This window comes from Rhinatrema bivittatum, chromosome 9, assembly GCF_901001135.1.
Source record: "Rhinatrema bivittatum chromosome 9, aRhiBiv1.1, whole genome shotgun sequence".
NCBI classification, from domain to species: domain Eukaryota; kingdom Metazoa; phylum Chordata; class Amphibia; order Gymnophiona; family Rhinatrematidae; genus Rhinatrema; species Rhinatrema bivittatum.
In genome coordinates this window covers 169,342,932-169,356,391 of record NC_042623.1, presented here as the reverse complement: position 1 = coordinate 169,356,391, position 13,460 = coordinate 169,342,932, and the positions used below count along the sequence as shown (strand labels likewise).

The 13,460-nt window shown below is 43.2% G+C and overlaps 1 protein-coding gene across 6 annotated transcripts in view; it reads left to right on the top strand.

Moving 5' to 3' along the window:
* Nucleotides 1–13,460, top strand: part of THAP4 (THAP domain containing 4) — a 150,394-nt gene that overhangs the window by 27,190 nt on the left and 109,744 nt on the right. For 5 of the 6 annotated variants that reach the window (XM_029616339.1, XM_029616337.1, XM_029616338.1 and 2 more), the window contains exon 2: nucleotides 10,978–12,602. The exons of the other annotated variant lie outside the window; for it this stretch is intronic. In XM_029616339.1, coding sequence (XP_029472199.1) covers nucleotides 10,978–12,602 — 1,625 coding nt within the window. The remainder of the gene's footprint in view (nucleotides 1–10,977; nucleotides 12,603–13,460) is intronic. 6 annotated transcript variants of the gene reach the window in all.

Below are 13,460 nucleotides of genomic sequence, written 5' to 3'. Positions count from 1 at the left end.
CACACACACACACATGCGCGCCGCCTGCCCGACCGATCTCTCTCTCTCTTTCACACACACACACACACATGCGCGCCGCCTGCCCGACCGATCTCTCTCTCTCTTTCACACACACACACACATGCGCGCCGCCTGCCCGACCGATCTCTCTCTCTCTTTCACACACACACACATGCGCGCCGCCTGCCTGACCGATCTCTCTCTCTCTTTCACACACATGCGCGCCGCCTGCCTGACCGATCTCTCTCTCTTTCACACACACACACACACACATGCGCGCCGCCTGCCTGACCGATCTCTCTCTCTCTTTCACACACACACACACACACATGCGCGCCGCCTGCCTGACCGATCTCTCTCTCTCTTTCACACACACACACACACACATGCGCGCCGCCTGCCTGACCGATCTCTCTCTCTCTCACACACCAGTCACCTAAGTAGTGTAAAGAAAAATGGCATTTGAAAAGCCTGGAGTTGCATGGCTGTGGAAGCGTTTTTCCTTATGGAGTTGTCCTGTGTGGTTTTTCAGGGTGAGTTATTTGTGAACTACAGTAACCAAAAAAGCCTCTGAAGTATCCCCCATTTCCTAGAAAATAAAAATCGATATGGGGTATTATAACTTAATTGCCAACTCTAGTGTCCGCTATAGATACTAACCATTCTCTTGGTTATGACCTGAAACTGTGCAAGTACCATTTTGCTTTCATTCAAACAGCAATTCTAGTGACTTCATGTTTATAGAGTTTTTAAAAAAATTTTTGTATATATGCAACTAAAAAATACCTTGTTAAACTGTATTCAGTCTGTTTTATATGAAGCGACAAAAAACTCTCTCGATGTCTACTGTCTCACAACTTTATAGAAAAAAATATTTGTAACACTTACCCAAAGGATGTGCAGGATAGATAAACTTGACAACATTCTGTTCAATATGCGCTGTTTAGTTGAGGGAAGTGCCGTCCCGACACTACCAGTGTTTCGACCACATGCGGCTGCCTCAGGGGCTAGAGAGGATTTGATATTTGGCAAAAGACTCTTGGAGGTTGTGTTAGGGACTGCTTGGGCCCATTTCATTCTTCTGGACTAGTCTGGCAGGGACAATAAAGTGAAATTTAAGCCTACCTGTTAATTTCATTTCCTTGAGTACTAATGGAGCTTTCCAGAAGCCACCTGAGGAGCCATAGCACCTTTTTTTGTTTTCTGTTTGGTTCTTATTCAGAAATATTTAGGAAGCTCCCTAGTATCAGCATACCGGGAAGGAGAGCCTGTTTATGGCATTTGGATGAGTGGATGTATCTCTCTCTAGCTATCTGTCTGTCTCTTATCTGTGTAGCTCTGTCTCATATAAAAACATATATAGATATTTTGGATGGGGGAAGATATTTGTAGGTCATATAAAGGGTTGGATAAGAAATTACTGACAGCCTTTCCTACTGCACCCAGCTATATAGGAGAACATAATATCCGCAAAAGCTTGTGTTCTGTGCTTCCACCTGCTGGTGAGTAAATGTAACCCATTCATCAAAACTGGATTACTGCAATTCACTCTTCTTAGGACTCCCTTCCTCCACCATAAGACCACTACAAATGCTCCAAAACGCCATGGCAAGAATCATATCAAATGTCTGCAAAACCGACCATATAACTCCCATTCTCAAAGACCTGCACTGGCTCCCCACCCTTCAAAAAAAATGAAGCAGATTTGTTAGGCAAGACTTCCCTCGGGTAAATCCATGTTGACTATGTTCCATTAAATCATGTCTTTCTATATGCTTTACAATTTTGTTCTTGAGAATAGTTTCCACTATTTTTTCCCGGCACTGAAGTCAGGCTCACTGGTCTATAGTTACCTGGATCGCCCCTGGAGCCTTTTTAAAATATTTTTTAAATATTGGGGTTACATTGGTTACAATGGATGATTTTGAATGATAAAACTAAACAGAGTTGTTCAGTCTTCCGCACAACGCGGTGCTTACCACCGATGCCTCTTACAAGGGCTGGGGGGGGGGGGCGCATCTGGACCCCTTGTAAACACAAGGACTCTGGTCTCGCCAAGAGCAGAATCTACAGATCAATTTGCTGGAACTCAAAGCAATACGAAACTCCTTATAAGCCTTCCTACTTTACCTGCAAGGCCGCAGGGTCATGGTGCACACAGACAACCAGGTAGCAGTGTTCTACATAAACAAACAAGAAGGGTCCAGTTCATGGTCCCTCTGCAGGGAGGTGCTTCTCATCTTCGATCACGCACATCGGCATTCGATCCACCTGCAAGCGACATACCTAGCGGGAGTTATCAATACCCGGGCGGATAGATTAAGCCGAATATTCCACCCCCACAAATGGTCACTCAAGCAGCAAGTGGCTCAAGAGATATTCCTCAGGTGGGGAGTTCCAACGATAGACCTCTTCGCTACGGAGGCCAACGTGCAAGTTCCTCGTTTCTGTTCAGTATGGCCCAGTCAGCAATACAGCACAGGATGCCTTCCTTGTACCTTGGACAAAGAGCCTAATGTACGCTTTTCCACCCATACCTCTCATTACAAGGACAATACAGTAATGCATAGCGGATGCAGCTCAACTGATACTAATAGCTCCGGCTTGGCCCAGACAGCCGTGGTACATCTACCTGTTACAGCTCTCCATCGAAGAACCAATTCGGTTACCAGATTGACCAGATCTTTTAGCGTCGAAAGGGGGGACCCTTTCCACCCAATGCACTCATCCCTCCATTTAACAGCATGGAGATTGAGCGGATCCTCCTGACAGAACAGGGCATCTCCATCGCAGCTCAGGACGTCATTTTGGAATCCAGGAAACCATTCACTAGAAGGAATTACAATTTTAAATGGAAGTGTTACTCCACCTGGTGCACATCCAAAGGGGTTAAACCATTAGACTGTTCACCTGAGTCGCTTCTTGACTACCTCCATACGTTATATACGTCTGGCCTAGCAAATTCCTCAATCAGGGTTCACCTTAGTGCCATAGTAGCGTATCATGGACCACACAGTGTTCAACCGATTTCAACTTACCCTTTGATATCTCTATTTCTCAGGGGTCTCTCCCATTTTCGACCATCGACCTCCAAGACACCAGACCCGTGGAACCTGAACCTTGTCTTAGAACGACTCATGCTGTTTCCATTTGAACCAATGAACTCAGCCCACATAAAGTACCTCAACACGCAGAGTTAACGAACTACAGGCCTTAGTCCATTATAGTCCATATCCACAGTTTTATCATCACAAAGCAGTTCTCTGAACTCATCCTGCCTTTCTCCCGAAAGTGGTTTCATAGTTCCTTTTGAACCAATCGATAGAACTACCAATATTCTTCCCTAAACCACATCACAGTGAAAGAGAATGCTTATTACACACATTGGACTGCAAATGAGCGTGGGCCTACTACAAGGAAAGGACACAATCAGATTCCCATTCCTCTCAATTGTTCGTATCCTTCAACCCGAATGCACTGGGCCTTCTGGTGGCCAAGCGAACTATCTCAAGCTGGATTGCACAATGTATTCAATTCTGCTATGAAAAGCAAAAACTGCCTCTAACTTCTCATCCAAATGCTCATCAAGTCAGAGCAGTAGCCGCCTCAATAGCGCATCCAAGACAGGTACAACCTGTGGACATTTGCAAAGCAGCTACATGGTCCTCCCTACACACGTTCATGTCTCGCTACTGCCTAGATCAGCAGACAGCTGACGACACCAAACTAGGGCGAGCAGTTCTATAATTTCTATCATCATAACCTTGTCGACTACCTCCATGAACAGATTACGCGTAGACATAAGTGCACAGAGGACATAGAGTGATCAGGAGCTCAGGACTCCCGTGACAGCATGGCTAATTCAGCCTTGCTATCAACAGGAAAAAGCAAGTTTGCTTACTATAAACGGTGTTTCCGTAGATAGCAGGATGAATTAGTCATGCTGACCCTCCCTGGTTAGTCTATCTACTCTACTTGTTCACACAATGCTTAATTACAGACTGAGGAGATTCTGTTTTCCTGTGCGGGAACACGCGCAGCCGCAGAGAGCGAAGCTTTAACCTCTACTTAGGAAGCTCTGCCTCCTGGGCACTGAATGACAGTTCCCATGACAGCGTGGCTAATTCATCCTGCTATCTACGGAAACTCCATTTACGGTAAGCAAACTTGCTTTTCACAAACCTTCAGTTGCATATTTTCTTAATGATCCTTTCCCTGTACCTTTGTTCTCCAGTGTATCACCATCCTAGGTCCTGCCAACCCCTAGAACCTGAAGACTCAATCCAAAGGGGAAATGGTTGGTCAGGCAGAAGATCCTAGCACAGCCTGGTCCTGCATCGCTAGCTGTTCCTGAGTTTAGTCTGCTCCTGCTCTGGGGTTATCTTACTGGCAGCAGTGCCCTGACACCCAGATATCTCTTCCTTCCCGCTCCCATCCCTCCTCTACTCCATATACTATCCTATTAAGTCACTGCTGCAGTACAGCCCTGGCTCTCCCCTCTTGAAGCTTGCTCCTGGCCTGCCTTTCTCCCACTATCTCCCTCTGAATTTTGCTCAGTACTGTAAAACTTGAGCTCCTTCTTACTTCCTGTTATGGCCTGCACGTTCATACAGCTGCTGCACCAGGGTGCAGTTGGTGGAGCTTCCTGTGGTTCAAACACATTTCTGTATGAACTGCACAGGCCATGACAAAGTGAGGAGGAGCCAATGCTGAGGAGGGACACAGACGGAGATGAGGGGAAGAAAGGCAGGCCAGTGGCAGAATCGAATGACAAGTTCCGAAAGGAGCACTTCAGAGCAGACATGGGACCTGGGCCCTAAGTTTCCATTGCTAACAACGTTCTCAGGTGCTGCTGCTGTGAACCAAAGGTATTTGCTGTCATCATTCTGTGATATCCAGTTTTGTATAGACTTTTAAACTACAAATAAAAGCTCATAGGCAGTTTCTTTTCACAACAGAAATTCATTTTTATTCTGTGACCCTCTTCATGTGACTGTACAGCTTCTTTTATATTGTTACCCTAATTTATAGGGTGATCATGTAGCTTAATGACAAGGATGACATCCTGAGCATTTTACCTCATTTCATGCATGAAGCTGTAGTTCTGAATTTCCTACTAAGTGCCCAAAGAAGAAAACATTTAATATATTTGATAAATTGCCTTTCTTTACAAACAGTTTGTCCCGCTGTCACTCCTTGTGACCTTGGGCAAGTCACTTTACCCTACATTGCCTCAGGTACAAAAACTTAGATTGTAAGCCATGTGGGGATAGGGAAATACCTACAGTACCTGAATGTAAACCGGTGTGATATCTCAATTGAGATGAATGTCGGTATATAAAAATAATAAATAAAAAAATAAAAATAAAATAATTGGAAGATGTCAGCCTGGGAATGTGCGCCTTATAGTTTTGTGTTTTAATCATTTCTCCAGTTTTGCACTATATGCAGAGTCTGACTTTGCAGGGTTTTCATTTCAATTGTTTGCCCATTTCTAACTAGCTGTATTTGGTGAGGATGTGTCTATGTTCTGCTGGTCTGTTTCTGTCTAGGAATCTACAGCAGTCCAGCTTTTTATGTTTTCAGTATGTGTTAGTATTGTAGGTCTTAGTCTAACTTTTGTAATACTGTTTTTTCATGGGTAAGATTGTTGGTGTTTGAGTCTGGCAGTTAGTGATGTTCTGGTATGGCGGGTTTGCTCTGTAGAGTCTGAGTGCATGTTTTTTATTGCTTCGCATTGTGCCTGATAGAGGGAATTTGTGTTGCTGTTACTAATGTGACACAGAATTTGAGCATTACTTTTGTATGGTGAGTAGTAAAGAACTCCTAGAATTTGTCATTGGATTGACACCAGAGCATGGATTGACACCAGAGCATGCTTTGACTAATGTTTATTTCCTCATTTCCACATGGCACCATGCTTAAAAGACTTTGAGTATATAAAGTACCGTTGTTGGCTGAAAAGTGTATTTCGTATCATTGGTGATGCAGGGAATCTCCTCCTATAACCTACTGGCAGAATGCTGCACATAATCCTTCTTGTAATGGGAAAAACTCGCCGGGAAGGAAGGATCCTTAAAATAAGCTAATTCTAGATATATGGCAACTGTGTAGTCTAACTTTACCTTCTGTTGGTAGAAGCCGGGTCCTCTCTGATTTTATTTATTTACATGTTATTTATATACAGTCTTTCCATAATGGATCAAACATACCAGTATACATCAAAACATTTCTTATTGTCATTGACACCATCTCCAAACCACTAGCAGAAATTATAAACTGCTCCCTAGCCCAAGGATCTGTACCTGACCAGCTGAAACTCTCTACTGTTAAACCTCTGCTAAAGAAACATAACCTGGATCATTTTCCTGTTCCATGTAAGACACACTTGTTAAGTCACTCCAATGTTATATGTAAACCGAAGTGATTAACAACATTGTTGCTGGAACTTCGGTATATAAAAAATGTTAGATAAATAAATAAATAAATCTAGTAGACCCCGCCAACTTCCGTCCCATCGCCAACCTTTCCGTTCATCGCCAAAATTATGGAGAAACTGGTCAACACTCAACTCTCCAAATATCTAGGCAATCACAAGATTCTCTACCCTGCTCAGTTCGGATTCCATAAATCCTTAAAACATAGAATCCCTCTTAATTTCACTTACCGACAATATCCTTATGGGTCTAGACAAAGGACAATCTTACCTACTGGCTTTGCTAGACATTTCAGCGGCATTTGACACTGTAAATCATTCCATTCTCATTAACCGCCTTGTAGACATTGGCATCTCAGGCTCTGCCCTCAACTGGTTCAAGTCCTTCCTAAGCAATAGACTCTACAAGGTCAGAATAAACAACAAAGATTCCCACCCCATAAGCTCCTCACATGGGGTTCCCCAAGGTTCTTCACTCTCTCCTACCCTCTTTAACATTTATCTCCTTCCCCTCTGCCAGCTCCTTGCAAATCTAAATCTAACACATTACATATACGCTGACGACGTACAGATATTGATCCCCATAACTGAATCCATCTCCAAAACCCTCAATTTTTGGAACAACTGTCTTCAATCAATCAACCTTCGCCTCAACCTAATCCTCAATACTACAAAAACGGAACTCCTCCTCATCTCTAACAATGACATTAACCCCTCCGTCAACAACCTCACTACAGCCACTACAACACATGTGAGAGATCTTGGAGCGACTCTGGACAACCAACTGAACTTTAAAAAAAATTTATCAACAATACAACGAAAGAATGCGTCTATAAGCTTCACATTCTAAAAAGGCTCAGACCTCTCCTGTACTTTCACGATTTCCACACAGTTCTTCAAGCCACTCTATTCTCAAAAATTGACTACTGTAACTCTCTTCTCCTTGGCCTACCGGCAACCACCACAAAACCTCTGCAGATGCTCCAGAATGCCGCCGCAAGAATACTAATTAACGCTAGCCGAAGAGAATATATCATACCCATTCTGAAGAATCTACATTGGCTTTCCATCAATTTCAGAATTATCTATAAGTCCCTCATATCATACCCAAATCCATCCACGATCAGTCCTCACTCCAGCTAAAAATACCGCTCCACTCTTCCAAGAAACCAATCAGAACTGCCTACAAAGGGACTCTCCACGCTTCCCCCACTAAATCTACGCTCCACCCCTCAATAAGGAAACGCGCCTTCTCTACAGCTAGACCTACCCAGTGGAACACTTTACCCCCAGAGTTACGACAGGAACAATGCCCGCTTACCTTCAGAAAGAAATTGAAGACCTGGTTATTCATACAAGCCTTTCCTTAATCTTCTGCGACACAATTACGGACTCCTGACGCACGTTCTAAACTTGCTATAATAACGCTTAACGTCTTTCCCTCCCCCTACCCTTAGTAATATTATCTCCCCCTCCTCGCATAGTTCCTTCCCCCTGACAGCCCTTCCCAGCCACTAGTTCCTGCCCGAAGTTATCTATAATCTTCTTCGAGTTTAACGCAGTTATCTTGATTAACCCTCATTATGCGTCATTTATACGCTTTCTTATTTTGGATTTATATATTTATTTGATACTCATGTTATTTATAATTTCATTTGTAACTTTTTCCCAGACTTGGTTCGAAGATGTTCGATGATACTTGTTATTTTGTAACTTTTCCAAGGTTCTGTTCGATGTAAACCGGTGTGATAAGAATCTTCGTCTTGAACATCGGTATAGTAAAAAGATGAAAATAAATTGTATTCATTATGCTGACATTAGGATGGAAAAGCCAAGCTGAACAGCCATCTCTTTTAAACCTATTTTAAAATCTGTGCGTATTCTCTGGTATTGGATTCCAGAGTTTCGGACCAGCATTGGATATTGCTCTTTCCCTGACCTCTGTTAAAATGTGTGCTATGTATCGATGGTATCTCTAATAGACCCTTATTTGAGGATCTGAGAAATCTTTGTGGTACGTAAAAATGTAATGTCGTGCCCAACCAGGTGGTGTGATTGTTTGACAGTATCTTATGGATTAAAGTTAAAACTTTTTATACTGAATGCTGTAATAAACTAGAAGCCGGTATAAGTTGTATAATATCAGTGTTATATGATCAAATATTTTGGCGCCAGTTAGAAGGCATGCTGCACTATTTTCTCACATTTGTACATCTTGAAGTACTCTGGTGGAAAGACCTAAAAATGAGTTACAGTAATCAATTTGAAAACATGAGAACTTGAAGTACAGACCGAAAATCATTAGGTTCTAATAAAGATTTGTCTCTTTAGAAGCTGTATTTTGAAGTTATCCTCGTTTACTTGTACGAACATGACTATGCAGAATGATGATCTAAAACTACACCTAAGTCTTGGACTGTACAACTTACAGCTGTTACCTGATTGTCACACACAATGGTTTGAGGAATGTCTAGAATTGTCTTCCTCGTCAAGTGAATTACTACTTTTTTTTTTTTTTTTTGGTATTAAGAAAGAGTCTGTTATGTTTAAGCCATTTCTGAATTGTTGTGAAATAAATTTGTAAACATTTGAGTGTACGAGAGACTGAAATGTTAATAGGAATCCAAAACTGAGCATCGTCTGCATATAAATGGAAATGATACCTAACCCGGCCATTAGTTTACATAATGGTAACCTAGGTATGTTAATGCCGCTGACAAAGCAGAACTTGGTTGTACACCAGTATTTCTCTTCTGCCAATTTGAACAATCCTTGCCTATTTTTACCTGGTAGGTTCGATTACGCAAAAAAATATTTAAACTATTGTAGTATGGCTCTGTGACTTGGGAGGAGGATTACAGGGGGGTTACTCAATAACTCAATTTTTGCAGAAGCTGTTTGTACTATTGGTCGAACATCTGGAATGATGTACAGTTGTTAACTTAGTTTTCATTAATTATCTAACAAAGAGATTTGAATCTAAAATTATTTAAAGTGTGGTGTCCAATTATGTGGCTTGACAGGGTTGAGGGTGGGGAGCTGATCCTGATTGAGTTTTATTTGGGAAACTTATTACTTGCCACCTTGCTCTAATGCCCAAAGTGAGTTATACATGTTTAGGGGGAGGGATGGGGAGTGTCATTGAAGGGCTTGTGGGCCAGGGTCCTGGGTCTTTTAAGTAACTAGCAGTGCCTCTGGCAGCATCTGTTGCTCATGACAAAATTAAGAGTGGCCTGAGGTGCACAATCCATTGTCATGTAAGCCAGACCAACCACTGGGGCTCATTGGTAAGAATTCCTTGCTATCGGAAAAAGACCTTTTAAAAGCAGTACTGAACGGTAGATCATTTTCAGAGTCTGTTCTTTTAGTAGTTCTCAAACAAGTTGTTGACCCCCCCACACTTTCCACAAACCAGTCTAGCTTATAGGATATATGATTATTCATATACAGTGTTTGGGTACATCAGTCTGCTTTGAGCTCATACTGGCTCAGATTAGATGCACCGACAAGACTGGTAAAAAGCACACAAATAGAATAGCCAGTGGTTCAACCAGACTATTGCATGACAGTAGTAGTAGAGTAGCAAGAGCTGCAGGAGATCAGGACTGACCTGTATTAGTAGAGCTTTATTGGAGCTTAGTGCTAGTATAACCAAGGGTGATGTGGTGATTGTGTGTGTGTGTGTCACATAATTAAATCTGCAGATACAAATTTGCAGGAAGTGTGCCCAGTACTGCAGTATCAAGTGTTGCTGATGTGGATTGTTCCATGGAAGAGATCTGTACAGATAAAGACTGGAACACTGTAGTATGTAGTGTTGCAGGTAAGGTGCATTGGTAAACTTGTCTGGTATTCTAGCACTGGAGTTACTCATTAGGATTACAATGTATGGGCTGAATTGTTTTGTAAAAGCTTGTACAGGTCTTGTTCTATCGCAAGCCTCTTTCTAGGTAGTGATATCAACAAGAACTCCCTTTTATTTAAGGAGCAAAATTGTAGATAGAATTTAAAAAGTGCTGCCCTGAAGGCTCAGTGGCAGCAGCATACACTGCCATGCATTAAATCTGGATTTGATTTCGGAGTCTGGATTCTACAATTGGAGCCATTTGGTGCTGGAGATTCAGCAGTGCCAGCGATCAGAGGCCAGGGAGGGGGCATCCAGACCAATGCACAGTGGAGCTACTTACAGACCAGACTCTGAATGCACTTATATCTGTTTCTGGAGGGAACTGCAATCCTTGGCCGTTAAGATCCGTAACTGTGATGTCTGGGTTAGATGGGAGGATGTTAATAATGGGGGGGGGAAAACTGCAGGTAGTTACAGGTGAAGGCTTATGAGAGCATAGTCCCACTAGAGGCTGGTTCTGATTGAGCTGGCTAAAACAAAATCAAATAGTATGTATGCTTTTATTTGAGATTTTTTTTTAACTTGGCATAATGAACAGCTGGTAGTATTTGACTACTAGTTATTGCACAGTTTTTGGATGCATGAAGTCTGAAAACCTTTTGTGTTTGTTTTTTTTCTTTTCATGTGCTTTCAGGTTCCCTCTTAAAGACTCTAAACGGGTTACCCAGTGGCTGAAAGCAGTCCAAAGAAACAACTGGACACCCACCAAATATTCTTTCCTCTGTAGTGAGCATTTCAGCAAAGACTGTTTCTTTAAGAGATTTGAGAGCCAGCACCGTTCCCTTAAGCCCACAGCTGTACCATCAATCTTCCAGTCTGCTGAGAGAAGAGCCACTCATGGCTATGCCTTACATAAAAGAGAGACTGAAAGTCAAAGTCCAGAAGATGATGCCTGCCTAGCCTGCTCCTGGTCTTGGGAGCAGGATAACCAATCGGTGCCACTTGATCAAGAAATTAGTGAATTACAGAAGAAGAAAGGAACAGAGCAAAGGGCTGTTGAAGCTGACACTTTGGTCTCTGAGCAAAATGAGAGTATCATGTTATTGTCTGAAGGTGTGTTGCCAAGGCCTTCAATAGCTGACACAGAGTTTCCATTGAAAATAGAAAAATCTTTTGCACAGGATGATGCCCACCCAACAGATGGAGGGTCCAGGGAGAAGCATAACCCAGCAGTGTCACTTGACCAAAACACTAGTCTAAAGCAGAAGACGAAAGGAATAGAGCAAGGAACTGCCGAAGCTGACACTTTGGGCTCTGAGCAAAGGGAGAGCATCATTTTACTGTCTGAAGGTGTGTTGCCAAGGCCTTCAATAGCTGACACAGAGTTTCCATTGAAAATAGAAAAATCTTTTGCACAGGATGATGCCCACCCAACAGATGGAGGGTCCAGGGAGAAGCATAACCCAGCAGTGTCACTTGACCAAAACACTAGTCTAAAGCAGAAGACGAAAGGAATAGAGCAAGGAACTGCCGAAGCTGACACTTTGGGCTCTGAGCAAAGGGAGAGCATCATTTTACTGTCTGAGGGTGTGCTTTCAAGATCTTTAATGGTTACGGCAGAGTCTCCAGTGAAAACCGAAAGATCTTCTTCAGAGAATTGTACCCAAACCAACATCCACATAGGAAACTGGATGACTGATACAAGTGGCATATCGATTGATGACTTTTCTCCACCTGTTTCTGGAGCCTGCAAGTTCATTGGCTCACTTCATTCCTACAGCTTTTCCTCCAAGCACAGTCGGGAGAGGCCATCTGTCTCGAGAGAACCCCCAGAAAGGAAAAGGGCCAAGAGAAACATGGAGTCCAGCCACAGAATTGGGGGTGTCCCCCTGGTTCCTGACAAAAACTCCTTAGAAAGTTCCTCTCCTTCACCACGGACTGTTGCACCCCAAAAAAGTACCGAGAGCCCATCTGTGGCCCCTGCAGATCTGACCCCCAAATCGGCTACAGAAGCTGCTCCAAGGAAAAAGGGTGATGCAAACCCCAGTTTCATGTCCATCAACGAAGTGATCGTGTCAGCCTCGGGAACCTGCAAGCTCATTGACTCACTCCACACCTACTGCTTCTCCTCCTCCAGACAGGCCAAAGCCCAGGTGTGCTGCCTACAGGAGCAGGTGGAGAAGAAGAACATGGAGCTGAAGCTGCTGCGGAAGAGACTCAATCGCTCTGATAGCCGGGTCAAGAAGCTGAGGGAGAAGGTGGCAGAGCTAAAAAGGCTCAGCATTCCCAGCCCGTGCAGTCAGCAGTCCAGGGACTCTGGTCAGTACATTTCTTCTTTCAAAAATTGGGGGTGCTCCTTTCTTCTGCTGGTAGAATGAGTCAATTTATTTTCAGAGGACTCTAGGTGAGAGGACCAGTAAATGGCTTAGTGGGCTGACCCAGAGAAACAGAGCTGTTCGTCTCTAGAATGCCAGTTCAGATGTAGCCCGGATTGGTAGCCACTGATGGCCACTCAGTGATCTGTGTAACATTGCTAAGTGGTGTCAGGGCTCATCACTAACTGGCTCTCTAATTGGCAAAGGGAATGAGCCTGGAACCTCTTAGAACTAAGAGGGGTGCATTGGTTTAGTGTTGAATGAGGTTCATGTTCTGACTGCATGACTCTCATGGGAGAATAGAGAACATTGGGGACAAGTTTCACAAGCCATTTTCAGAGGTAAATTACTGTCTTTGAAAACGGCCCACCCTATGTGTGGGTAAAATTTACACATGTAGTGCCACTGCACACGTAAAGTTACATGCAGTGAGAAGAAGTGTTCCAGGGCACAGGGTTGAGATGGGACTTGTACTTGCATGCATGCTTTTTAATTTTCAAACCATACAAAAGTCACACCTTCCAAAAACATTTTTTTACTTTTTTTCTTTTTTGTGAGTTTTGTATGGTGAAATTTATAGTTTCCTAGCGTGTAGCAGATGGACTCAGGACCAATGGGTATAGTGTACTCCTGATAGCAGTTGGAGACGGATCAGATTTCAATCTGACGTCAGCCCTAGTACATATACCCCTGCAGGAAGTGCAGCTCTTCAGTATTTTCCGTCTCCATAGCAGTTTGGGACTCTATGCACGCTAGCACAGCATTAGAGTAATTTAGCAAAGAAAACCAAGACAAGAAGACA